Here is a 24,233-nt window from a genome sequence, read left to right on the forward strand (position 1 = left end):
AGTGATTTTGGAGCCCAAAAAAATAAAGTCTGACACTGTTTCCCCATCTACTTCCCATGAAGTGATGGGACCAGATGCCATGATCTTAGTTTTCTGAATGTTGAGCTTTAAACCAACTTTTTCACTCTCCTCTTTCACTTTCATCAAGAGGCTTTTTAGTTCCTCTTCACTTTGTGCCATAAGGGTGGTGTCATCTGTATATCTGAGGTTATTGATATTTCTCCCAGCAATCTTGATTCCAGCTTGTGCTTCCTCCAGCCCAGCGTTTCTATGATGTACTCTGCATATAAGTTAAATAAGCAGGGTGACAATATACAGCCTTGACGTACTCCTTTTCCTATTTGGAACCAGTCTGTTGTTCCATGTCCAGTTTTAACTGGTGCTACCCGACCTGAATATAGGTTTCTCAAGAGGCAGGTCAGGTGGTCTGGTATTCCCATCTCTTTCAGAATTTTCCACAGTTTATTGTGATCCACACAGTCAAAGGCTTTGGCATAGTCTATAAAGCAGAAATAGATGTTTTTCTGGAACTCTCTTGCTTTTTCGATGATCCAGCGGAGGTTGGCAATTTGATCTCTGGTTCCTCTGCCTTTTCTAAAACCAGCTTGAATATCTGGAAGTTCACGGTTCACGTATTGCTGAAGGCTGGCTTGGAGAATTTTGAGTATTACTTTACTAGCGTGTGAGATGAGTGCAACTGTGTGGTAGTTTGAGCATTCTTTGGGATTGCCTTTCTTTGGGATTGGAATGAAAACTGACCTTTTCCAGTCCTGTGGCCACTGCTGAGTTTTCCAAATGTGCTGGCATATTGAGTGCAGCACTTTCACAGCATCATCTTTCAGGATTTGAAATAGCTCAACTGGAATTCCATCACCTCCACTAGCTTTGTTCATAGTGATTCTTCCTAAGGCCCACTAGACTTCACATTCCAGGATGTCTGGCTCTAGGTGAGTGATCACACCATCGTGATTATCTGGGTTGTGAAGATCTTTTTTGTACAGTTCTTCTGTGTATTCTTGCCACCTCTTCTTAATATCTTCTGCTTCTCTTAGGTCCATATCATTTCTGTCCTTTATCGAACCCATCTTTGCATGAAATGTTCTCTTGGTATCTCAAATTTTCTTGAGGAGATCTCTAGTCTTCCCCATTCTGTTGTTTTCCTCTATTTCTTTGTTATAAACAGTTATATCATATATAATCATGTATATATAATTTATAATATATGAATATATAAATTAGGAATATATAATTATTCTGTATAATAATAAATTATTCTGTATAATAATTATATAAAAATATATAATTATACTGTATAATGTAATTGTATATTTAATACAATATGTATATACAATATATACAATATAATTGTATATATATTATATATCATATAATATAAATATAATGTAAATAATATTATATAACATATATTATATGTATTATATATAATATATAACATAAATATATGACATATATAATATATTTAATGTATATAATATATAAAATATTTATATATCATATATTTATATAATTTATATTATTTATAATTATTATAAATTATTATATAAATATAATATATTAAATGAATATATTTATTTATAATATTTATATATTTATTCAATTTTATATATTTATTTATATTTATTAATATATATTTATATTTAAAGTTATATACATATATACAGAATCATTTGCTATAGACCTGAAACTAATAAAACACTGTAAGTCAACAGAGAGAGTCAATTCCTAGGCAGGTTGAAGTCCGGGGTCCCTGAGGAGATGAGAGGGGTCTGGGGCTCTAAAGGAAGAGGTAGGGGTGTGAAATTCTCAAGGAGGAGGAAAGGACAAACATCTTTTTTCTTTCTCTACATTCCTTAGTCTTAGTCACATAAAACATTTTTTTCTTTAAGCCCGGACCTGATGATTACACAACAAACAACTCAGTTTAAACTCTGTACTAAGAATTATATAACAAAAATGTATCCTCCTTGAGGACAGTTTCTCTTTTCTGAAAACCTTCTGGCTAATCCTGTTATCTTAAAATGTAAATTATGGGAGTGGGTCTGGTAAATTTTTCACAAACTTGAGACATTGTTTTGATTTATTGTAATAATTAATTAAAAAGTATAACTCGCTTGCTAACACTAGCGAGGGGGGCGCTCTCCGTCCCCCTTCTGATGTCTGTGTCAGAAGTTTTCTCTGCCCCTCTTCACACTTTAATAAAACTCTGCTACACAAAAGCTCTTGAGTGATCAAGCCTGGTCCCTGGTCCCGAAGCTAAATCTTCTTCAGAGATCACGAATCCAACACCGTTCACCGTAAGCTATCATCAAGTACATGGTGCGTGCTCAGTTGTGTCCGAACTCTGCAACCCCATAGACTGTAGCCTTCCAGGACCCTCTGTCTATGGAATTCTCCAGGCAACAATACTGGAATGAGTTGCCAGTCCCTCCTCCAGGGGATCTTCCTGATCCAGAGATCAAACCCACGTCTCCTGCATTGGCAGGTGGATTCTTTACCACTGCTCCACCTGGGAAGCCCATAAGTCAGCTATATTAAAAAAAAAAAAAAGAAAGAAAGTGGCTGTATTTCTGATGTATTGCATCCTTACTGTGATCCATCCCACATGACCTTGAGAAGTCACCTATTATTCCTCCAGGGACTCACATACCCCAGGCTGAAGATGGCTAGCCTAGTACAGAGAAAGGCCCATACAAGGGCTGCCAACCTATGCCCTAAAGGTAGGTGTGCAAAGCACCTCTCCTAGGACCCCCTAACAAGCTTTCTCCACCAGGGCTGGTATGAACAGGTGGGCTGGTGTGAATAGGTGGATTGGCTGCCAGACCCTATCTGTTGAGTTTAATCAGTTCTCCTGCTGTCTCTGAGGACAGTGGCTGACTCAGGCATGCAGCTGGCCAAGTCCAGCATGTTCCCTGGGGTGCCACTGTAAGAGATGGAGGAGCAGCTCTGTGGCCTCCGGGGGCCTCCGTGCAGAGAGAAGGAGGTTGGAACTGTGAAAGTCACAGAACCTGGTTCACTCCCTCTCTTCCTAGCTGAGTGGCTCTGGATACGGGACGTCCCTTCTCTGGGCCTCCATTTCCCTGTCTGTAAACGGGATGACAGTGGTCCTTCTTGAAGTTGTCTGGGTACCAATGAGCTGATGCAGATACAGCCCTTACTGCTGCAGACAGTAAGAGGTCAAGAAGACCTTTTGCTGTGACTGTCACCTCTTTTTGACCCTCTCAACAAACCCGTGCAGCTCACAAGTCAGTTCAGTTCAGTTCAGTCGCTCAGTCGTGTCCGACTCTTTGCGACCCCATGGACTGCAGCACAACAGGCTTCTCTGTCCATCACCATCTCCTGGAGCTTGCTCAGACTCATGTCCATGGAATCGGTGATGCCATTCAACCATCTCATCCTCTGTTATTCCCTTCTCCTCCTGCCTTCAATCTTTCCCAGCATCCGGGTCTTTTCCAATGAGTCAGATCTTCGCATCAGGTGGCCAAAGTATTGGAGTTTCAGCTTCAACATCAGTCCTTCCAATGTGTATTCAGAACTGATTTCCTTTAGAATGGACTGGTTGGATCTCCTTGCAGTCCAAGGGACTCTCAAGAGTCTTCTCTGACACCATGGTTCAAAAGCATCCATTCTTTGGCACGCAGCTTTCTTTATAGTCCAACTCTCACATCCATACATGACTACTGGAAAAAGAATAGCTTTGACTAGATGGACCTTTGTTGGCCAAGTACTGTCTCTGCTTTTTAATATGCTATCTAGGTTGGTCATGGCTTTTCTTTCAAGGAGCAAGCGTCTTTTAATTTCATGGTTGCAGCCACCATCTGCGGTGATTTCGGAGCCCAAGAAAATAAAGTCTGTCACTGTTTCCATTGTTTCCCCATCTATTTGCCATGAAGTGATGGGACTGGATGCCACGATCTTAGTTTTCTGAATGTTGAGCTTTAAACCAACTTTTTCATTCTCCTCTTTCACTTTCATCAAGAGCCTCTTTAGTTCTTCTTCACTTTCTGTCATAAGGGTGGTATCATCTGCATATCTGAGGTTATTGATATTTCTCCCAGCAATCTTGATTCCAGCTATGCTTCATCCAGCCAAGCGTTTCTCATGATGTACTCTGCATATAAGTTAAATAAGCAGGGTGACAATATACAGCCTTGATGTACTCCTTTTCCTATTTGGAACCAGTATGTTGTTCCATGTCCAGTTCTAACTGGTGCTTTCTGACCTGAATATAGGTTTCTCAAGAGGCAGGTCAGGTGGTCTGGTATTCCCATCTCTTTCAGAATTTTCCAGAGTTTATTATTACCCCCCACCAAAACAGAAGCCTTCCCCTTCCAGTCTCTGCCTAGCTCTCCATTCTCACCAGCTTCCACCACGTGACATACTTTCAGTTCCCCAAACCGCACATCCTGCATATTCTATTCTCTACATAGCACACTCTGAAGAAGGAATTCATAGGGCCTTGACTCCATCTGAGGCCTGTCCATGCTGATCGTGCTCGGCCACCTCTCCAATGGACTCTGAACTCTCTGCTTAGTGCCTGTGGGAACGACAATGGAAAGATAAGACCCCCTCCGGACAGGGGAACCTTGAAGATATCCAGGTTACTCGTCACCTAAGAGAAAACAGACACTAATCACCCCTGCCTCCGGAATAGTCCAGACAGTATCTATCAGAATGTAACCACAGGCTTATCGGTTATTAACTGGTTGGAATGTAACCGCAGGCTTATTGATTATTAACTGTTTGAACACATAACAGGTGAATGATGGGGTTATTGTGATTGTATTTACCCTTCCTTTGTAAGCCTCAAGGGATTTGGGGTGGTGGGTTTGGACATGTACACATGGGGTATAAAAGATTTTCACAAATGCTGGTCAGGTTCCTTGTATAAGAGGAGACTCTGCCTTGGGCCCGCCGGTTTAATAAACTGCACTCCACTATCTGCATTGTCCTTCTGAGTGAGTTTGTTTCCCGGAGAGCGTGGCTATAACACTCTACTCCTCACTTTCACTTGGTTAACTCTTTCGAGTCTAGACAAATGCCTTCCCTTCTCCAGGGCCCCTGAGCTTCAAAGAGCTCAATATGGACCCTCATCCACTGACTGCCTCCCCCAGAGGTCCAGAGGGTAGGGGCAGCCCCCTCTATTCCTTGCTGTCTCCCAGCATCCAGCAAGGAGCTGGCCTTGTAGCAGCTCAATGGAAGAATGCACACGGTTCGACTGCACACGTCTGCCTTGCTGTAGCCCCAGGCCTCAGCCTGGGGCCCGCAGTCCAGTGCTCAGCAGCTGTTTCAGGAAGGCAGGTGGGTGGGGAGAACTTGACAAACGCTGCAGAGGAAGTGAAAGGAGGGGTGACCAAGCAAAGTGTGAAAGATCTGGGAAGAAAACAGAAACAGTAGAAGTTACGCCTGAGTTTTGTCAGGCGAGTGTACACGCCTCGGTTTTTGTCTCGTCACAACAAAGATCTGGAGTGACGGACATTAAAGCCCCCTAGGCATGTCACAGCTCTCCGGTCTTGGACAGACCGTGTTATAGCTCTTAGACAAATCAGTGTTACAGCTCCGTGTTACAGCTCTATTTTATTTAGAAGATAGCAGGAAAATCCATCTTCCAGGCGTGAGGGCATGTCGATCCAAAGACGCGAAGAGAAGAGCGCCCCATCACGCGGGGGCGGGGGTGAGGGGGGAAGAGAGAGAGAGCGCGCGAGCGAGCTTTGGCTCCTCTCTTTATATGTTTCTCTGTCCCTGGGCCTGTCCTATGTAAACTGGGCCAGCCAGGAGTGCTGTTTGTTTTACCTGAGATCCTCACTCCGGTCCTCGGACCTTCCTTTGTTCTATTTTCATGGGCTTTTCCCTTCCAGGTCTTTTAGCTACCGCCGTTTTGGACTCCTTTTCCCTATTCTAACCACCTAACAGTTCGAAACAGAAGCTAACCACTCTAGTATTGTTGCCTGGAAAATCTCACTGGACAGAGGAGCCTGGCAGGCTACAGTCCATGGGATCGCAAGAGTTGGACATGACTTAGCGACTAAACCATCACAACCACCAAACGGGTCCCTAGACGGCTTTTCTAGACGGTTTTTCCAGTAGGCATGTATAGATGTGAGAGTTGGACTATAAAGAAAGCTGAGCGCGAAGAATTGGTGCTTTTAAACTGTGGTGTTAGAAGGTTCTTGAGAGTCCGTTGGTCTGCAAGGAGATCCAACCAGTCCATCCTAAGGGAGATCAGTCCTGAATATTCATTGGAAGGACTGATGCTGAATCTGAAACTCCAATACTTTGGCCACCTGATGCGAAGAACTGACTCATTGGAAAAGACCCTGATGCTGGGAAAGATTGAAGGTGGGAGAAGAGGACGACAGAGGATGAGATGGTTGGATGGCATCACCGACTGGATGGACATGAATTTGAGTAAACTCCGGGAGCTGGTGATGGACAGGGAGGCCTGGCGTGCTGCAGTCCATGGGGTCGCAAAGAATCGGACAAAACAGCGACTCAACTGGACCAAGCTGAGACGACTTTCGTGCCACTCACAAAGATGGCGGCACAGAGCCACGCCCCTGAACGGAGACGGCTTTCGTGCCACTCACAAAGATGGCGATACCGAGCCACGCCCCTCGCCAACGAGGCCGTCCTATGGGGCGGGCGGACCTGGACGGCAGAAGTGACGCTACCGGAAGTCCGTCCCACCGCTCTGCTGCCTAGGGGACCCAGGCTGCTGCGAAGGCAATTGCGGCGGGCGGCCCTGTGGGCTATGCGGTTGGATCCGCGGCTTGGGGGCGCCGCGGCGCTCCGGCTGCTGCTGGCGGCCCACGTAGTGGCGGCATTCGAGCCTATCACTGTGGGCATCGCCATCGGGGCCGCGTCGGCGCTCACCGGCTACCTGTCTTACAAGGACCTGTACTGCCGCTTCGCCGAGTGCTGCCGCAGCGAGCGGCCGCTCAATGCGTCGGGTACGGCGGGGCTACCCTGGAGGGGCTCGCGGGGCGCGGGAGACAGGCCACCCGCGGGCGTCAGCGCCCCGGCATCCCGCGCTCACCCTTCGATGGGGTAGGAGGGAGGAGAGGTGGAGTTTCGGTCTCGGCTGCAGCCTCGGAAGCCGCGTCTTCGGAGAGAGCCTCCGGATCGCGGGGGATCTGCCCAACTTCCTCCCTAAAAGTTTGCATTCCTTGGGAGGACAATAAGAAGAAACTGAAAGCAGCCGCCCTGCTGCGCCGTGTCGACCCTGTTAAGTACTTTTCAGACGTGCAGCGTCCGCCCCGAAAGCCATCTGGCCCTCGGTTTTCTTCCAAGCCGGTAGGGGTGGCTGGGGGAATAGCAAAGCAGCCCAGTCGAGAGGGCCCGTCCTTGGATGAGCGAACACATTTAGTTAGCTTACTTCTCCAGTGCGTCTCCTTGGAAGTGGCCTCGTGTGACCGCAGCCCCGTGGTTCTGCCTCGGTGCCAGCCCTGGGGTTTGGCAGAGATCCCATGCTGGACCACTTTGCGAACCTGTGCCTCCCACTTTGGCCAGCTGGGACGAGCGCTGCTCTTCTGGTGCGTGTTTAATGTGTATTTTTCTCTCTCGTTCTCGGGCTGGCTCCTGCAGCCCTCAAGCAGGACTTGGAGGAGAAGCTGTTTGGGCAGCATCTGGCCACAGAGGTGATTCTCAAGGCGCTGACCGGCTTCAAGAACAACAAAAATCCCAAGAAACCACTGACTCTCTCGTTACACGGCTGGGCTGGCACAGGCAAGAATTTTGTCAGCCAAATTGTGGCTGAAAATCTTCACCCCAAAGGCCTGAAGAGCAACTTTGTCCACCTGTTTGTGTCGACCCTGCACTTCCCTCATGAGCAGCACATAAAACTGTACCAGGCAAGGAACTGTTATCCCGTCCTCTGGCTTCTCCGACTGGTCTGGGTGACCGGCTCCCTGACTCCAGCCTCTGTTTCTTTCTTTGCGCTGCAGCAGCCCCAGGCCCCGCTGGTTTAAGGCACAAGCCCCCCACCCTGGCGACCCTTTGCCATTTGCAGTTCTCCTGCAGCTTCTGCCTCACCGATTCCAAAATAATACAGGGGGGTGTGGGCGTGCTAAGTCATGTCCAGCTTTTGCCACCCCATGGACTGTTGCCCATCAGGCTCCTCTGTCCGTGGCATTTTCCAGGCAAGAATACTGGAGTGGGTTGTCATTTCCTTCTCTAGGGAATATTCCCGATCCAGGGATCGAACCCGCATTTCCTGCATTGGCAGGTGGGTTCTATACCACTGAGCCACCAGGGAAGCCCAATACAGCGGGGTGATGTTCCATTAAAAGATGGAGCCAAGAGCGGGAAGGCGACTCGCCCCCCACAGTCTTTGTGACCTTATGGCAAATGAGAAACTGGAACCTGAATCTCCTGTCTCCCAGTCTGCAGGGTAGCCATGCTGTGCAGTGAGTATGCGCAACATCCCTGTCACAGCCCTTGGTTAAGTGAAACAGACTCAAATGGCTTTATTTAAGGCTCCCTTGGGAATTCCTTGGTGGTCTCCTGGTTAGGACTCCATGCTTTCACTGCTGAGGGCACAGGTTCAATCCCTGGTCAGGGAACTAAGTCCCTCAAGCACAGCCAAAAATGAAAAAATAAGATTCCTGCCTGTGATGTAGCTTCAGCTTGGCCTCTGCATTTAAGCAGTGAGAACCAGAAAAATTTTTTTTCTCCTCAGTAATGGTTTTTCCCGTTGTTCCTCCCGTTCTTCACATTCTTGGCATTGTATTGTTAACTTGTCCAGTCGGGCTCTTGTTTAAATGGACATTCTTGTAAAAATTAGTGTTCCTACTTAGTGTTAGGTGGGGACTGAAATAAGGAATAGAAACTGAACAAGGAAGTAAAAGTGGATATTTGCCACATAAACAGTAAGACAGGGAAGACAGCCAAAAAGAGTAATTTTCTTATTTTCCAAATTCTTTCATAAATCCCTAGAAATACAGGCACAAATGCTTGTCGTGAAATGTCATCTAGGTCAGCGTCTTTGTTCACTGTGCTTGTAACACCATTTTAAGGCACTGGTCTTGGACATGGCACCGGGCTTAGTCTAGTTTCTCATTCCTCAGTATGTCTAGTAAAATTGAGATTTCCATCTACAGTGAGATGAAAATTACCGGTTGTTTACCAGTGAAACGATAAATATTCACATATCTTATACTTCTTATACTTTTAAAGAGTTGCATTGTGTACCTCATTTGAGTTAGGAAAACACTTATTTGCCTTTTAGCACGCATCTCTGCTGGTTTTCCCCCCACTTTTTTTTTTCTTTATTATTCTTTGAAATTTATTTATTTTAATTGGAGGCTAATTACTTTACAATATTGTAGAGGTTTTTGCCATACATTGACATGAATCGGCCATGTTCCCCCCCACTTTTTATAGATGAATTTTCGGAAAAGTAGCTACCCCGTGAGTGGAGGTTAGGATGTGGTTTTTGTTGTTAAACTCCAGAGAGCTCTGATTTTTCACCCTCCTGAGTGTGAAGAACAGCGTAGCACTTCTCCCCTGGGCATACCCTTTGAGTCCCCGTGTCCCATTTCTTCTTTTATGGTTGGTCTAGGACCAGTTACAGAGGTGGATCCGGGGTAACGTGAGTGCGTGTGCGGGCTCCGTGTTCATATTTGATGAGATGGATAAGTTGCACCCGGGAGTCATTGACGCAATCAAGCCGTTCCTAGATTACTACGAGCAGATTGATGGCGTGTCTTACCGGAAGGCCATCTTCATCTTTCTCAGGTCAGTGGGCGGCATTTCTTGAGTGGGGATGTACAGAGCCCTTCATTTTCCCAGGGCTAGAATGAGGTTCCGGGGACAAACGTGCCAGCCTGGCAAAAGTATCTTGCAGACTTTTTCCAGGTTGCTGATGTCAGCATGGCACTGGGCAGAGGCAGGAGGAAACGAATGAAGGAAATTGTTGCTGATAATAGGCAATTTTGCTACCTACACATGTCATCTCTGGGGTTTATAAAAAGTCGTAGCGTTACACACCAAGTTGTTTTTTTTCCCCTCTTCCTGAGAAAACGGATTTTCAGCTCCTGAGGGCAGATGCTTTTTTTTTTTTTGTATACCAGTACATAGTAAATACTCCTTGATTAAAACTAAACTTTAGAGAAATATCACAATCTGATTCCATCTTAGAAAACTTTACAGTGTTTCCTGATAATAAGTGACATCAGTAGGAAGTCATTACAACCCTTTAATACATCTAGACTGGTTTATATATTTAACTTTAAAATAAGCTGCATAGAAACTGAAAAGGAAAAAAAGAGTAAACTTAGAGCAGGTATGTTTCCTGATTAGACAGTCTTTTTCTTAAAATTAATTTTTATTGGAGTCTAGTAGTTTCTGTGGTAGTTTGTTGTTCAGTCGCTCAGTCATGTGACCTCTGTGGCCTCAAGAACTGCGCCACACCAGGCCTCCCTGTCCTTCACCATCTCCTGGAGTCTGCTCAAACTCATGTCCATTGAGTCAGTGATGCCATCCAACCATCTCATCCTCTGTTCCCCCCTTTCCTCCTGCCCTCAATCTTTCCCAGCATCAGGGTCTTTTCCAGTGAGTCAGCTCTTCACATCAGGTGGCCAAAATATTGGAGTTTCAGCTTTAGTATCTGTCCTTCCAGTGAATATTCAGGACTGATTTCCTTTAGGATGGACTGGTTGGATCTCCTTGCAGTCCAAGGGACTCTCAAGCATCTTCTCCAGCACCACAGTTCAAAAGTATCAATTCTTCAGCACTCAGCCTTCTTTATGGTCCAACTCACATCCACATGTGACTACTGGAAAAACCATAGTTTGGACTAGACGGACCTTTGTTGGCAAAGTAATGTCTCTGCTTTTTAATATGCTGTCTAGTTGGTCGTAGCTTCTCTTCCAAGGAGCAAGTGTCTTTTAATTTCATGGCTGCAGTCACCATCTGCAGATTTCTTGGAGCCCAAGAAAATAAAGTCTGTCACTGTTTCCATTGTTTCTCCATCTGTTTGCCGTGAAGTGATGGGACTGGATGCTATGATCTTGGTTTTTTGAATGTTGAATTTTAAGCCAGGTTTTTCACTCTCCTCTTTCACTTTGATCAAGAGGTTCTTTAGTTCTTCGCTTTCTGCCATAAGGGTGGTTTCATCTGCATATCTGAGGTTATAGCAAAGTGTTATATACATATATACACTCTTTTTTGATATTTTTTCCCATCTAGGTCACCACAGAGTATTGAGTAGAGTTCTCTATGCTATACAGTAGGTTCTCATGAGTTATCTTTTATATATAGTAGTGTGCATATGTCATAAAGTCAGTGTGTGATTTTAATCTGGTTTCTTTGGCAAACTCAGCAACGCAGGCGGGGACCTCATAACTAAGACGGCCCTTGACTTCTGGCGGGCCGGGAGAAAGAGAGAGGACATCCAGCTGAAGGACCTGGAGGCCGTGCTGTCTGTCGGAGTCTTCAATAACAAACACAGTGAGTCTCCCCGAGTGGGTGCCCTGCGCCCTGCCCAAAGCATCACCATTCTCTCTCTTTTTACTTTTGACCCTGTGGCTTGTGGGATCTTAGTTCCCCAATAAGGGATCGAACCCGTGCCCTCTGCAGTGGAAGCTCAGGTCCTAACCACCGGGCCGCCAGGGAAGTCCCAACCATCTGTCTCTTTAAGCCTTTCGCAAGACCACAGAATCCGCTTGCGCCTGTAGCTTGGCTGAAGTAGGGACTTTCTTTTTTGGAGGGCATGCTATTCTAGAAGCCAGTTAGCGGGGGTAGCCAACCAACCGTTACATCAGGCTTGACCAAAAGAGAGTCTTGAGGGCTGCAGACGTGGGAAGTGTGCTGGGGTGGGGATCAGGACAGGCCCTGCAGGAGCCGCACACTGGCAGGCTGACAAGGACAGAAGTGGCAGGAAACGCAGCCATGCCCTGTTTTGCAGGTGGCCTGTGGCACAGCGGCCTGATAGACCGGAACCTCATCGACTACTTCATCCCCTTCCTGCCCCTGGAGTACAGACACGTGAAGATGTGCGTGAGGGCGGAGATGAAGGCCCGCGGTTCCGCCATCGACGAAGACGTCGTCACCCGAGTGGCAGAGGAGATGACGTTCTTCCCGAAGGACGAGAAAATCTACTCAGACAAGGGCTGCAAGACCGTGCAGTCACGGCTGGATTTCTACTGAGCTCTCGTGTAGGCAGGCTGAGACGCGACCGGGCGCCCAGCAGACCTGGGGCCTGGCCCGAACAAGCACTTTGAAGACCTCTTCGGAGTTTGCACATTTGCACCTGTGGACTCGTGGGATCCGGAAGGTTCTAAGGGTTGATTTGTGAAATCACACTCTGCTGTCAAGTGAACTTGTGTTGCAACATGACGGCAGCCCAGCTGTTCATCACAGTTGGAAATGAACTTTTGAAATCTCCCCTCCCCGCCCCTGCCCCCCCCCCCCCACACTTAACTGCCCTTGACAGAAGTGCCTTGAAACCAGAGGCCAAGGACTCTTTCTGACCCAACGGTACCCACACCACAGAAGCTGAACTGAAGTTCAAGGGCTAATGCAAGCCAGGGAGCATTGGTTTTCACCTGCCAGAAACACTCTTCAGCTGAAGTTCTTTTTCTTTTACAGAACACGTTCACCAAGAGGAAGTATTTTCAGGTAACACTGGTGGCACCTTCAGGCACAGATTGTCCCGTGGGAGAACCCAGGTCTGAAGGCCGAGCACACGGCTGGGTGAACCGTCTGCTTGTGGGGTGGGGGCTCCATGCCAGGCCCCTGCGGCCCCGCAGAACGGGCAGGACCTCTGCTTCTGTCCGTGGCTTTGCTGCTGTTTACAACCCTCGTCATGGATTCCATCTCCAACTCTCACTTGGTGTTGACCGCAGCCTTTCTGGTACTCCTCCTCCTCCTGAATTTCAGCCACGGCTCTGGGTCCCACCAGCCATCTCATCTCTAGAGATGGATCAGAATGCAGCCGTTGGCTTTGAGTTTCAGTCCTTGGTTCCCACGGTGGAATGTTTGTCTGTTACAGTTTACATGTGGGTCAGCTTTTCACTTGACTCCACAGAACCATTTGAAATCTGCAGAACCCCATCTCTCTCCACAGATGACACGTGCCAACTGAACGGTCAGCTTGCAGGTTCTGCATTGCCAAAGAGGAAGTACTGTACACTAGAAATGCTTGAGTTTTCAAGGATATGGCTAATTTTTAATAATGTTTTTACTTGGGAATCTTAGATAATGGAGATACGAAACGTTGCTTATTTTAAAACCTGGGAAGGGATAATTGCCCGTTCCTTTATCAGATGCCCTTAGATGATTGTGGCTGGTCCTGGGTGTCATCTAAGAATGATGTCCTTTATGGTGGTGCCAGGCTGCACTGCCCTGGCCTTGGGGAAATAAGACTTTGATTCCAGCCAGTATGAATCACTCTATCTTGTGGTTGCAGTGCAACTGAAGACACGTAATGAGAACATGCAGCTTTTTTATATTTATAAGATGTGGCAGAAGGAACGTTCCTTCAGCATGGCAGTGCCTTATAGAGGATCACACTCAGTCTTTTAAAAAATGCCAAGGTGAGGCTTGAAACTTTTAGTACATGTCCTCAAGTTGGACCCAAGTTAAATTTCATTTATAACCTTTTGGGTGTCTGGTCAGGAGGAGATAAGATTTCTTGTTTACAATGATGCAATAAACTCAAGACGTGTTGGCTACCTTTGGACTGCTGTTATTGACTTGTAACTTGAAAAGGCCACAGATGCCCACGGCCCAGCCTCCTCACCCTGCATAAGACGTAGATGAGCTTGGACTGACCTGCTAACTCACTTCAGTCTTGTCCGACTCTGTGTTACCCCATAGATGGCAGCCTACCAGGTTCCGCCATCCTTGGGGTTCTCCGGGCAAGAACACTGGAGTGGGTTGCCGTTTTGAATGTCAAACAATAAAGCTTAAATTTTATCATGAGACGCCACTTGCAGATTTTTTTTCTGCTTTATTTGGGAGCTCTGAAAAGTTTGAGCTGAGAAGAAAGGCTCTTTATTAACTCGGGTGAATTAGGCTTACTGGACATGCTGGTTGGCTGTCTTCATGTCATACAGAATCAACGTTTACCTTAAAGGCTGTTCAGTACAAAGTTAAGTTGGATTAGATGATGAGTCACAGCCCAGCTAATTTTCGTGGATGTAAATACCATCAGAAAGAGCTGGCCTTACTTTATTTTTTGGTCGCACCCCACGGCATGTGGCACCTTAGTTTCCCCACTGGGGGTCAGAGCCACACCCCCTGCACCGGAAGGCAGAGTCTTAATCACTGGACCACTGGGGAAGTCCCAGGCTGGTTTTCTTTCTAACAGATATGTTCTAAAATTAATGCAAGCAGGAAAGCGAGGCACTAAAATGTGATTCACGGCTGCCATTCTGCACCTAAAGCGTGGCTGAGCTGAGACCAGGAAACCTTGCCTGGTCTTCCAGCCCAGAACCTGGAAATAACAAAATCCTTGTTATATTAACCAGATCTCAGCTTAATCCCTCAATCTGGGCTCTTCGGTGAGTGATTTGTTCACACTGGCCCTTCCCAGGACTGAGGATGGAGCCCTTTCTAGAAAGTTGAGAACTTCACCATCAGGTCACCCACTCCCCCCGTTTCCTGGTTGGAAGTGCTCACCCCATGAGCCTGCCCTTCCATCTGGGTGCCAGGCTACTGCCGCTTCCACTTACCCCCACGCAGCCTCATCTGGAAGACTGAACTTTCTAGGTGAGTCAGGGGATCCCAGTGTCCCCTAGTAGGGACTCCCAGGGTCTGGGGACTTGCTCAGACGAATTGATAGCCGCAACCCATGACTCCTGGGGACACGACAGCAGGCCAGCTTCAGGGCAACATCAAGAGCTTTCCAGTGCTCAGGGCTGCCTTAGGGGCCTGGGTGGCCTTAAGGAGTTCCCGAACTGGGTGCGTAGCCCTGAGGCAGGGGGTCCCCTGTCTTCTGTGCCTGCTGAAGACCACCCCTGTGAGCGCTGCAGACACTCACACCCACAGGAGCCCTTGCAGGTACATGTGTGTTACACAATACAAGGTATTTAGGTGCCTACACCGCTCTGCTGCTGCCTGGCTTCTCAGTGGGGGCTGGGTCTCCAGACTTGGATGAACTTCACAGCTGGGAGTTGGGAGCTCCATGAACGCGAGACACCGTGACACCCCAGGGCACTGAACAGAGCCGGAGCCACCCAGTTCCTCAGCTGTGTCACACTCCTCCCCATTTCGGCCTGGGATGCTCTGTTAGGTCTCAATTCACAGCTCAAGCACAGAAGGTAGGGCCTCGAGGTGTCTGTTTTTTCACTTAAAAAAAAAATGTATTCACGAATCATACCATTTTGTTGTAAAGTGGCATCATTTGCATTTAACAAACAAACACTGCCCAGCATCATGGGGGCAGCTAAGGTTTGGGAGTTCTGATTAAACATGATGAAAATGAGTAAAAAAAATATGAAAGACCATATTTTATGAAAATATGGCAAAACCTGCCACTGAGTGCATGACTCATTCAGGAATGGAAAGCAGAGAGGGGCCTTTGCAAAGCTGACTGACAGGCAAGCGACAGGCTTGCAGACAGTTTTCTTTCCAGGAAATTCTGTTTCTAACAAATTGTTCACAGTGTTACTAAGATCATTCACAGTGTTACAGTTCACAGCGTCACTGTGATGAACACTCTTGGGAAGGACACTTGGCCCTTATCTGTGATGGGCCTGAGTGTGTCTTCTATCTAAAGGCTCATCGCCCTTGTGATGGTCATCCCATGACAGGTCTGCTCGCCGCTCTAGCCTCGGTCCCCAGTCACGCCATCCTACAGAGGACAGACTGAGGGCGGCAGGCTTGGGCATTTATGCAGTAGTGACATCACGGCGTATGTTGTAATGATAGGAGATTACTAAAAAACACACACAAGTCAACAACTTAAGAGTCTGAAAAGTTTCTCATAATGTTAAAAACCATTTTAAATAAAAATTATCACATTTTCCAGTAAAACTGATTCATCCTTCCTTGAAACAGAAACACTTAAAATTAAAACATGATTTTTTTAAAAAAAAAAAATCATGAGCCCTGGCTTGGCTGGGCGCTGGCTCCTCCCCTCCTCTGCAGGCCCCGGGGGCTGCTCCCCATCTGCCTCTGTCACTGACAGCCTGAAGGTTCTGCTGGATGAAAAAACAATGCCCGGGGAAGTGCCTGTCCTGTCACGCAGGAAGAATTCATCTTGCTCCTCTCCAGGACCGGAGCAGGGGTGCGGGAAGCTGCCCTGGTGCCATCAGTCATCGTAGTAGTAATCTAACTTGGTGAACACGGTCTTGCAGCCTTTGTCGGAGAAAACTCTCTCCTCTTTGGGGAAAAATGTCATCTCCTCGGCCACCCTGCTCACAATGTCCTCGTCCACCCTGTAGCCGCGGGACTGCATTTCGACTCTGATGCACATCTTCAGGTGTTTATATTCCAGCGGGAGGAAGGGAACGAAATAGTCGATGAGGTTTCGGTCAATTAAGCTGCTGTGCCAGAAGCCACCTGGGAAAAAGAAAAAGGTGCTGTTCATCCACTGTCTGTCCGTCCGTCCGCCCGGCCACATGCATCGGCCGGGTGTCCACCACGAGGTGGAGCCCCGCGCCTGCCCTCCAGGGGGCTCGGTCTAAGGAGCAGGCAGACTAACCAGTGAGCTTGCCCAGCTTGCCCAGCTCGACAGCGGGGGTGAGACTGCTGGGGTGATGCTCCTACGACAGCGGATGACAGGGTGATGCCACGGTGGGCGGGGAGGCCTCTCAAGACGTGAGCTCAAGACCTCAAGTGGGAAGGAGGCTCACTGGCCGTCCCAGGACAGACAGGCCATGCAGGCGAGGGACCACAGACTGGCAGGTTCCTGGGAAAAGACCAGCCTCTTGGAAATTTGCGACTGGCTGGGGTTCCTGTAGCTGGATTAGCGACAGGGTGGACACTCACTGCTGCCGCCACCGTGTCCAAACCCTCCAGAGGGTTTGGGGGACCAAAAGAGCCCCCGTCCCGGTAGGTAATGTGTGAGGACAGTGCTGTTCCAGCTGCAGGGCGCGCGCTTTCCCGGATGAGGCCTGAGCCGCCCGCGGTCACGGGGCCCCCCCACCCCGATCCCCGGCCTCTGGACCGTCCCACTCCCTCTGAGGCGAGGCAGCACCCGCTGGGTCGCAGCCCGAGGTTCTTCAGAACTGTCTCCCCTTCCGCCTTCCCGCTTCCGGCCTGTGCCTTAATCCTGGTCTGGCTCTGCCGCCATGCCCACCTGGGTTTCTCCCCCACACTACCAAGCGCTTCTCTGACACCACCCGGTTCCCCTCGGTTCTGATGACACCGCACCCGGAGACTGCGTCAGGTCCCACAAGACGGCCCCCCCAGCCCCCGACCGGAAGCTCCGGCTGTCCCCTGTGCTTCTGAGGTGCCGACGCCGCCCCCTCCTTGGGTTCAATTACTTTGCAAGTGGAGCTCATGGAACTCAGAGAAACCTTTTATGACTAGATTACCGGTTTATATAAAAGGATGTGACTCAGGAACAGCCAGCTGGAGGAGATGCACGGGGCTCCCGTGAACTCTGAGCCTACCGCTCTCCCCAAATCTCTGCGCCTTCACCAGCGTAGAGCTCTCCGAACCCTGTTCTTTAGGGTTCTTACAGAAAATTCTTTACATAGGCATGGCTGATTAAATCACTGGCCACTGGCGACTGATTCAGCCTTCAGCCGCCCCTCCCCTCCCCAGGGGCCTGAAAGGGCTGGAGACTGAAAGCTCTAACCCTCCAATCCAGGGCAGTTCCCCTGGAAAGCGCCCCCCACCTTAGGTATTCTCCAAAAGTCACCTCACTTAACACAGACTCCGGGGTGGCTCAAAGGGGCCTGTCAGGAACATCAAGACACCTTTATGGCTCTTGCCACTTGGAAACTCCAAGGGCTTTAGGAGCTCTGGGCCAGAAAAATGTGGACAAAGGCCAGACATGTGTTTCTTACTGTCAATCACGGCATCACCACTGGGGTTTATCCTTTTCCTGCCCAATGGGGCTTTGTACACAGCTGGTGCTCGGTGACACCTGACTGCCTGGATGGGGTGCAGTCTGTGGCCGTGGGAAAGAACCAAACTGAGGGCTGAGCGGTAGGCCCGCAGCGAGTGGGACAGCCCTGGCCAGTCTCCTGAAGGCCTGCTGGACTTGCCTGAGGCTGGGGACGGAGCCCAGCCAGGCAGACGCTGACCTGCCTCCCGGGGTGCACAACGGAGGAGCCGCCCAGTCAGCCAGTAAACAGACGATTCCAGGTATTGCCAACGGCTGTGAATGCTCACTGGGGCCGTCAGGCAAGGAGGGCGGAAGGCTAATCAGCCAGGGAGTCAGGACAACCAGGACCCCCAGAGACCCCTGAAGATCGCTCAGGTGCAGCAAATGGCCTTACATAACACTGACTGATCATTCCCTGGTCGATCCTCAGCCTGACTGCCCCTCCCCCACGTGCCCCCACCCACGTGCACTGGGACTTCAGCGGCCTGCTCCACACCTCTGCTCCCATGCCTCCAACGTGTTATTTCCCCTGCTCCCTGCAAACCTGCTCCTCCTGGAGACAGTACCCTGAACGAACAGGGCGGGCAGGGAGGCCCTGCCAAGTGCTCAGGCCAGATCCTCAATTCCTTTCTCATTCCCACACAGTCCTTTAGGAAATTTCACTGTTTCTACCTTCAAAATACATGCCAGGCCGACCGTGACCTCCCACCCCCAAGCCACCAGCATCTCTCCCCCGGGTTGCTGGAGCCGCTCCTCGCTGGCCTTGCCCCTGCCCCCGCTGCTGCCTCAGTCTGTTCTCCACCTGGCAGCCAGGCAGCCCTGTTAAAACTAGGTCTGAACAGGGCAGTCAGCTCAAAACCCTCCAAGGACTCCCTTTTCCACTTGCAGTCAAGCCCTGCTGTGGGTCCCCAGGCCTTCCACGATCTGCAGCCCACCCCTGGCTCCAGCTCTTATCTGGCCTCCCGCTCTTCTCCTATGTTCCTCTTCGTCCAGGCACATTCCCACCTCAGGGGCCTCACGTGTGCTGTTCCCTCTGGTGCGATGCTTTTCCCTCGTTTCCACATGGCTCCCTCACTCCTCAGGTCAGCTCAGATGTCACCCTCACATGAGCCTTCCCTCACCACTCTATTTAAAACTGCAGCCCATCCTTGTCAGGCTATTCCTCCGAGGCACAGACCCTCAGAGTTCCAGGGTAAGGCAAGAAAGCAAGGGACCTGACGGCCCATCTCCATCAGAGCATCCCCAGCAGCCTTCCTTGTTCCACCACCTGCTTTGACTTAGCTGAAGAAAACAGGAAGCAAATTTTCGAGATCTTGAGGATCAACAAAGTTCCTCTTTCTTGAGTGTGAGTAAGTCACCTGGAGTTTGTTTACACAGATTCCCTCAGGAATTCAGACCTCAGCAGGCCTGGGGAAGGGACTGAGAATCGGTCCCAGGTGATGGGGAGGCTGTCAATCTAAAACAGGGATGCAGGATCATGAATGGGGCCAGGGGAGGGGTTTGGTCTTGGGAGCAGATAACTCCATTTACTGTGCTTTCTTTTCTTTCACTGCGCTGCACTGCGTATGGGATCTTAGTTCCCTGACCAGGGTTCGAACCCACGGCCCCTGCATTGCAAGTGCAGAGTCTTAACCACAGGACCGCCAGAGCAGTGCCCCCACTTACTGTTCTTGTTATTGAAGGCCGACACAGACAAGGCATGCTCCATGTCTTTGAGCTTGATTTCTTCCCTCTGCTTTCCACTTCTCCAGAAATCTAAAGCCACGTCTGTGATCCTTTCTGCTCCAGCATTGCTGCGGGACAATTCCAATGAATAAGGACTGGGGTGTTTCTCCTCGAAGCCTCCAGGGCTGGGGCTCAGAGCTCAACCATGTCCCGGCCCCGACTTTACCTGAGAAATATGAAGATGGCTTTCTGATAGGAGACCCCATCCAGGTTGTCGTAATAGTCTAGGTAAGGCTTGATGGCGTCTATGAGGCCAGCGTGCATCTTGTCCATTTCGTCAAATATGAAGATGGACCTCGCACAGGCACTCACATTGCCGCGAATCCACGACTGTAACTGATCCTGAGTGACAAGGGGGAAGCCAAGAGAGATTCTCAGATGTGTGACCAACACAGCTGAGGTGGGGGGGCACTATTACACTACAGTTGGGGTCTACAAAGCCTGCATTTACAAGAGCTTACTGCATGCTTCCCGCTGTGCTGAGAACTTCACGCGAGCTCTTCTGTTCCTCACCACAACCCCACATGGTGGGCATCATCATGCCCATTTTACAGATGAGAAGGCCAAGGCACAACGAGCATAATCAACTGAGACTCCAAAATTTCCCCAATGTTACAAAATTGGTCTGTAACAGAGGGAAGATTTGAACCACACCCTGCCTGATTCCAAGGCCCCGCACCCTGATTATAATTCTTGTCCTGTGACATGTCACATGGATGCTACATTGCTAGTACTCTGTCATCAAAATGAACATATTAAAACATATCCTGTGGACACCAGCCTTCTTGGGGGAAGGCAGAGACTGAGTAACCTCTTCCTTTAGTAAGTCCTTGGAAGAACCAGGAGAAGGGCTCTAACGTTTCCAGAGGGGTAAAAAGACCTCAAGAGCACACATGCTCGAGGATGAGTGTGGGGAGGAACACTCCTGAGTTTCTGAAACAGTGTCTGGAGGCCACTAGAATAAATCTGCTTTATTAAATGGAACATTCCCTACAAACATTATGTAGGTACTTCTTATATTAAGCAATCAAGAGGAGGAGAGAGAATGCTTTTCATCAAAAATTTGAGCTATGGTTTTTCACAATGCTTTCCTAGATGTTTTCCCCTCCGATAAGGAGAGGGCTTCCCAGGTGGCTCAGTAGGTAAAGAATCTGTCTGCAACGCAGGAGACACAGGAGACCCAGGTTGGATCGCTGGGTCAGGAAGATCCCCTGGAGGAGGGCATGGCAATCCACTCCAATATTCTTGCGTGAAGATTCCATGGACAGAGGAGCCTAGCAGACTACAGTCCATGGGGTTGCAAAGAGTCAAGACACAAGTGAAGCAACTGAGCGCACACACAAGTAAGAAGAAAGAGTTAGCTGTTAGTTTCTGAGGAAAATTCTGGAAGTTACAACATTGGTCTTGACTTCTTATGATCTGGGGTTTTGCTTGGCTACTCAGACCATGGATACAGTGTTCCATGGGTGTCTTTTAACCAAAGCAGTAACTTTGCTCTGTTTGTGAAAAATCACTTCAGTCGTGTCTGACTCTTTGTGGCCCCATGAACTATAACCAGTCAGCTCTCCTGTCCATGGGATTCTCCAGGCAAGAATACTGGAGTGGGTTGCCATGCCCTCCTCCAGGGGATCTTCCCAACCCAGAGATCAAACCTGTGTCTCTTACGTCTCCTGCGTTGGCAGGTGGGTTCTTTACCCCTAGCACCACTTGGGACGCCCAACTCTGCTTTGTAGATGTGAATTAACCTCTATTTATAGAACAAGAACCTCAGGAGAGCTGGAGTGACTTGAACAAGGCCACAAAATAAGTCACTGTTTATATGAGGATTCCCTCAGGTCTGGCAGGCTCCAGCAGCCAAGGCCTTCCATTCTGCTCCTCCCTCTTACAGACAACAACAGAGAACGTACATGGAGCACTCATTATAGACAAGACCCTGTTCTAAGCACGGTTCACCTGTTTTATTATGATCTTCCAAAACCCATCAAGGCAGTTAACTACTGCATTTTCTATTTCACAGACCAGGAAACTGAGGTGCAGGGAGGTTATGTAACTTGCTCAGTCACATAGCTATTAAACAGTGAAGATGGAATGCTAACTAGGAAGACCAACTCGTCCCTATTTGCCTGGAACTTTCCCAGTTGTAGCAGCGAAAGCCTCACATCCCAGGAACTCCCGGGCAGTCAGTGACCCTGATGCTCATCCAAGCTGAAGGGAAAAATGTGTTCACACAGGTGAGACCAAAAAAAAAAAGAGGCAATAAGTTACCAGTGATCTGAATGCTCATGTGCTGAGCATCATGTTGAGCACATAAGCACATATTCGACAGGTTTAAGAGCTCAAGAAATTCTCAGACTTCCCCTGGTGATGCAGTGGTTAAGATTCCCAGCTTCCACTGCAGGGGGTGGCACGGGTTCAGACCCTGGTCAGGGAACCAAGACCCAACATGCTATGTGGCATGGTCAAAAATTCTTTAAAAAGAAATTTTCACAACTGCCATTTGACAGATGAAGAACCTGAGTCTCAAGAGAGGTCAGGTGACTCTCCCAACATTACATAGCTTATAGGTGGGAGCCTGGGGCTCAAATTCAGGTGTGTCTGCCCCGGAAGCCAGGCTGTTAAATCAGTGAGTTCAAGTGTAAAACCAAACTTAGGCCTCCCTAGAAATGTTTCTCCTTTTATAAAACATGTTAGATTTGAAGAGCTTTAAACTGGATTTGATTATATCCATCTCTAAAATCCTACCATGCCGCTTACTGAGTACCACACGCAGTCTGTTTTCAGAAACCACCACAAGCTTTGATGGTGTCATTGTCCTGTCATCTCCAACCCTCTGTAATTTCCACACTTTTTAAAGGAAAACGACACGTGTGGCTGTTTTCACAGTTCACTCCTTTCAACACAGAACATCCAAATCCCATCCCCCAACAAAAAAACCCCAAAGCCAGCATCATCCGGGAAGGATCCCAAAATTTGGCCCTTGCCTTATACAGGGTGATATTCGAGATGTGTGGGAAGTGCAGCGTGGCCACAAACAGGTGGACATAGTCACTGTTCAGACCACCCTCGTAGATATTCTCCGCGATGATCTTGCTGACAAAATTTTTGCCAGTGCCTGTCCACCCGTGCAGGGAGAGGGTGAGAGGTTTCTTGGGCTTCGGGTTGCTGATGAAGCCAGACACAGCATTTAAGATGACTTTCTTTGCAAGATGCTGTCCAAAGAGCTTGCTGTCGAGATCCCTCTGCAGCGCTGCGAAAAAAATCAAAGCCAGTCAGGCAGGGAATAGGGGGACACACCTGGCAAAACGTAGTCCAGTTTACAGGTTCACGCAAAGCCAGCAAAGCCCACCAAGGTCTTCCAAGCGTTTACTGGGACGCAGACGTAGGTAGGCACTCGGCACAGGTGACCCGTGAGTCCAGGAGGCCCTCCCTCTGCAAGTCCTGCCCACTCTTTCGGATGAGACCCCCCTGGCTCCAGTGCCTCCGCCAGCAGCGCGAGCCCCTCACCCCACCCCTGTCCCACCCCACCCGAAGGCCGGCAGAAAAAAAAGGGCAGCGTAATTCGGCCCCGCTGCTCCGCGTCGGGAGAACCCCACCAGCCTTCCCGTCTCCGGCGAGGAACGAGCAAAAAAAACCTCTGAAGGAAGTTTCCGATCGTCCACCCGCCCGCTTTCTGGGCGAAGGCGCAGCTGGCGTCCGCAGGTCTCAGATCAAAGTCCGATCGGCCTGCGGTCGTGGTCCAGGAGCCAGGCCCTGTGCCGCACGCCGGTTCCGGGTCCGGGCCCGGGCCCCACCTCCAGCCACCGGCTGGGCACTGCCCGGGCTTCCGGGCCTCCTGGCCGCCCCCCGCCTCTGACCCCCTTTCCAGCTCTCGCACCAGCCCCCGGCCCATCCTACCTTCCCGGCTGAGGCTCCGCTTCGGGCTGCAGCACTCGGCGAACAGGCAGTAGAGGCGCGGGTAGGAGATGTAGCCGGTGAGGACGCCGGCCAGGGCCAGTCCCAGGCTGATGGGCTCCACCGCCCGCACCGCCAACGGCGCCAGCAGCAGCAGGCCCAGCGCAGCCCGCCCCAGCTTCATGCCGGGACCCGCGCCGCCCTGCGCGTTCTCGCGCCTACCGCCGACCGGCGCCGCCACCAGACCGCGCTTCCGGTTCCTCCCGCCGGCGCCGACATTCTTCAAAGAGGCGGATCGCCTCCGACGCCGGCGGCCGCCATCTTTGTGAAGGGCAAAGCCCTTTCCTGCTTTGGGCGCTGGGGTAGTTGGAGGGGCCAAATTTTTTTCTCTTTTAGTAAAACTTGCTTTTGGGGAACAGTTTTACATGGGCTTTCCTGGTGGCTCAGACGGTCTGCCTGCAATGCTGGAAACCCGGGTTCGATCCCTGGGTCGGGAAGATCCCCTGGAGAAGGAAATGGCAACCCACTCCAGTACTCTTGCCTGGAGAACCCCATGGATGGAGGAGCCTGGTGGGCTACTGTCCACGGGGTCGCAGAG

The 24,233-nt window shown here is 49.5% G+C and overlaps 2 protein-coding genes across 3 annotated transcripts; one reads left to right on the forward strand and one right to left on the reverse strand.

Moving 5' to 3' along the window:
- The first annotated feature begins 6,695 nt into the window (after nt 1-6,695).
- On the forward strand, nt 6,696-13,943 carry TOR1B (torsin family 1 member B). Of its 2 annotated transcripts, XM_043469820.1 has the most exons (5): nt 6,696-6,968; nt 7,603-7,868; nt 9,578-9,753; nt 11,339-11,466; nt 11,924-13,943. In XM_043469820.1, the coding sequence occupies exons 1-5, from the start codon at nt 6,770-6,772 to the stop codon at nt 12,163-12,165; spliced, it is 1,011 nt and encodes a 336-aa protein (XP_043325755.1). In that variant the 5' UTR covers nt 6,696-6,769; the 3' UTR covers nt 12,166-13,943. The 2 variants fall into 2 exon arrangements, 1 of the variants encoding a protein (XP_043325755.1); XR_006269618.1 differs by lacking the exon at nt 9,578-9,753 and having other exon boundaries at nt 11,924-12,080.
- A 1,981-nt stretch (nt 13,944-15,924) lies between these two features.
- Nucleotides 15,925-24,126, reverse strand: TOR1A (torsin family 1 member A). Its single transcript, XM_043469821.1, has 5 exons — nt 23,639-24,126; nt 22,726-22,991; nt 19,911-20,086; nt 19,685-19,812; nt 15,925-16,524 (listed from the first exon to the last, which is right to left on the reverse strand). Exons 1-5 carry the CDS (start codon nt 23,817-23,819, stop codon nt 16,274-16,276), a joined length of 1,002 nt encoding a protein of 333 aa, XP_043325756.1. The 5' UTR covers nt 23,820-24,126; the 3' UTR covers nt 15,925-16,273.
- Between the last annotated feature and the right edge of the window lie 107 nt (nt 24,127-24,233).

Source organism: Cervus canadensis, chromosome 5, assembly GCF_019320065.1.
Source record: "Cervus canadensis isolate Bull #8, Minnesota chromosome 5, ASM1932006v1, whole genome shotgun sequence".
Classification (NCBI taxonomy): domain Eukaryota; kingdom Metazoa; phylum Chordata; class Mammalia; order Artiodactyla; family Cervidae; genus Cervus; species Cervus canadensis.

Coding starts and splice junctions, on each gene's coding strand:
- TOR1A (XM_043469821.1), bottom strand. CDS start 23,819: ATGAAGCTGGGGCGGGCTGCGCTGGGCCTGCTGCTGCTGGCGCCGTTG. Junction 20,087..22,725: donor CGAATATCACCCTGTATAAG/GCAAGGGCCAAA, acceptor CTTGTCACTCAG/GATCAGTTACAGTCGTGGAT. Junction 16,525..19,684: donor GGCCTTCAATAACAAGAACA/GTAAGTGGGGGC, acceptor TCTTTTTCCCAG/GTGGCTTCTGGCACAGCAGC.
- TOR1B (XM_043469820.1), top strand. CDS start 6,770: ATGCGGTTGGATCCGCGGCTTGGGGGCGCCGCGGCGCTCCGGCTGCTG. Junction 7,869..9,577: donor AGCACATAAAACTGTACCAG/GCAAGGAACTGT, acceptor TGGTTGGTCTAG/GACCAGTTACAGAGGTGGAT. Junction 11,467..11,923: donor AGTCTTCAATAACAAACACA/GTGAGTCTCCCC, acceptor CCTGTTTTGCAG/GTGGCCTGTGGCACAGCGGC.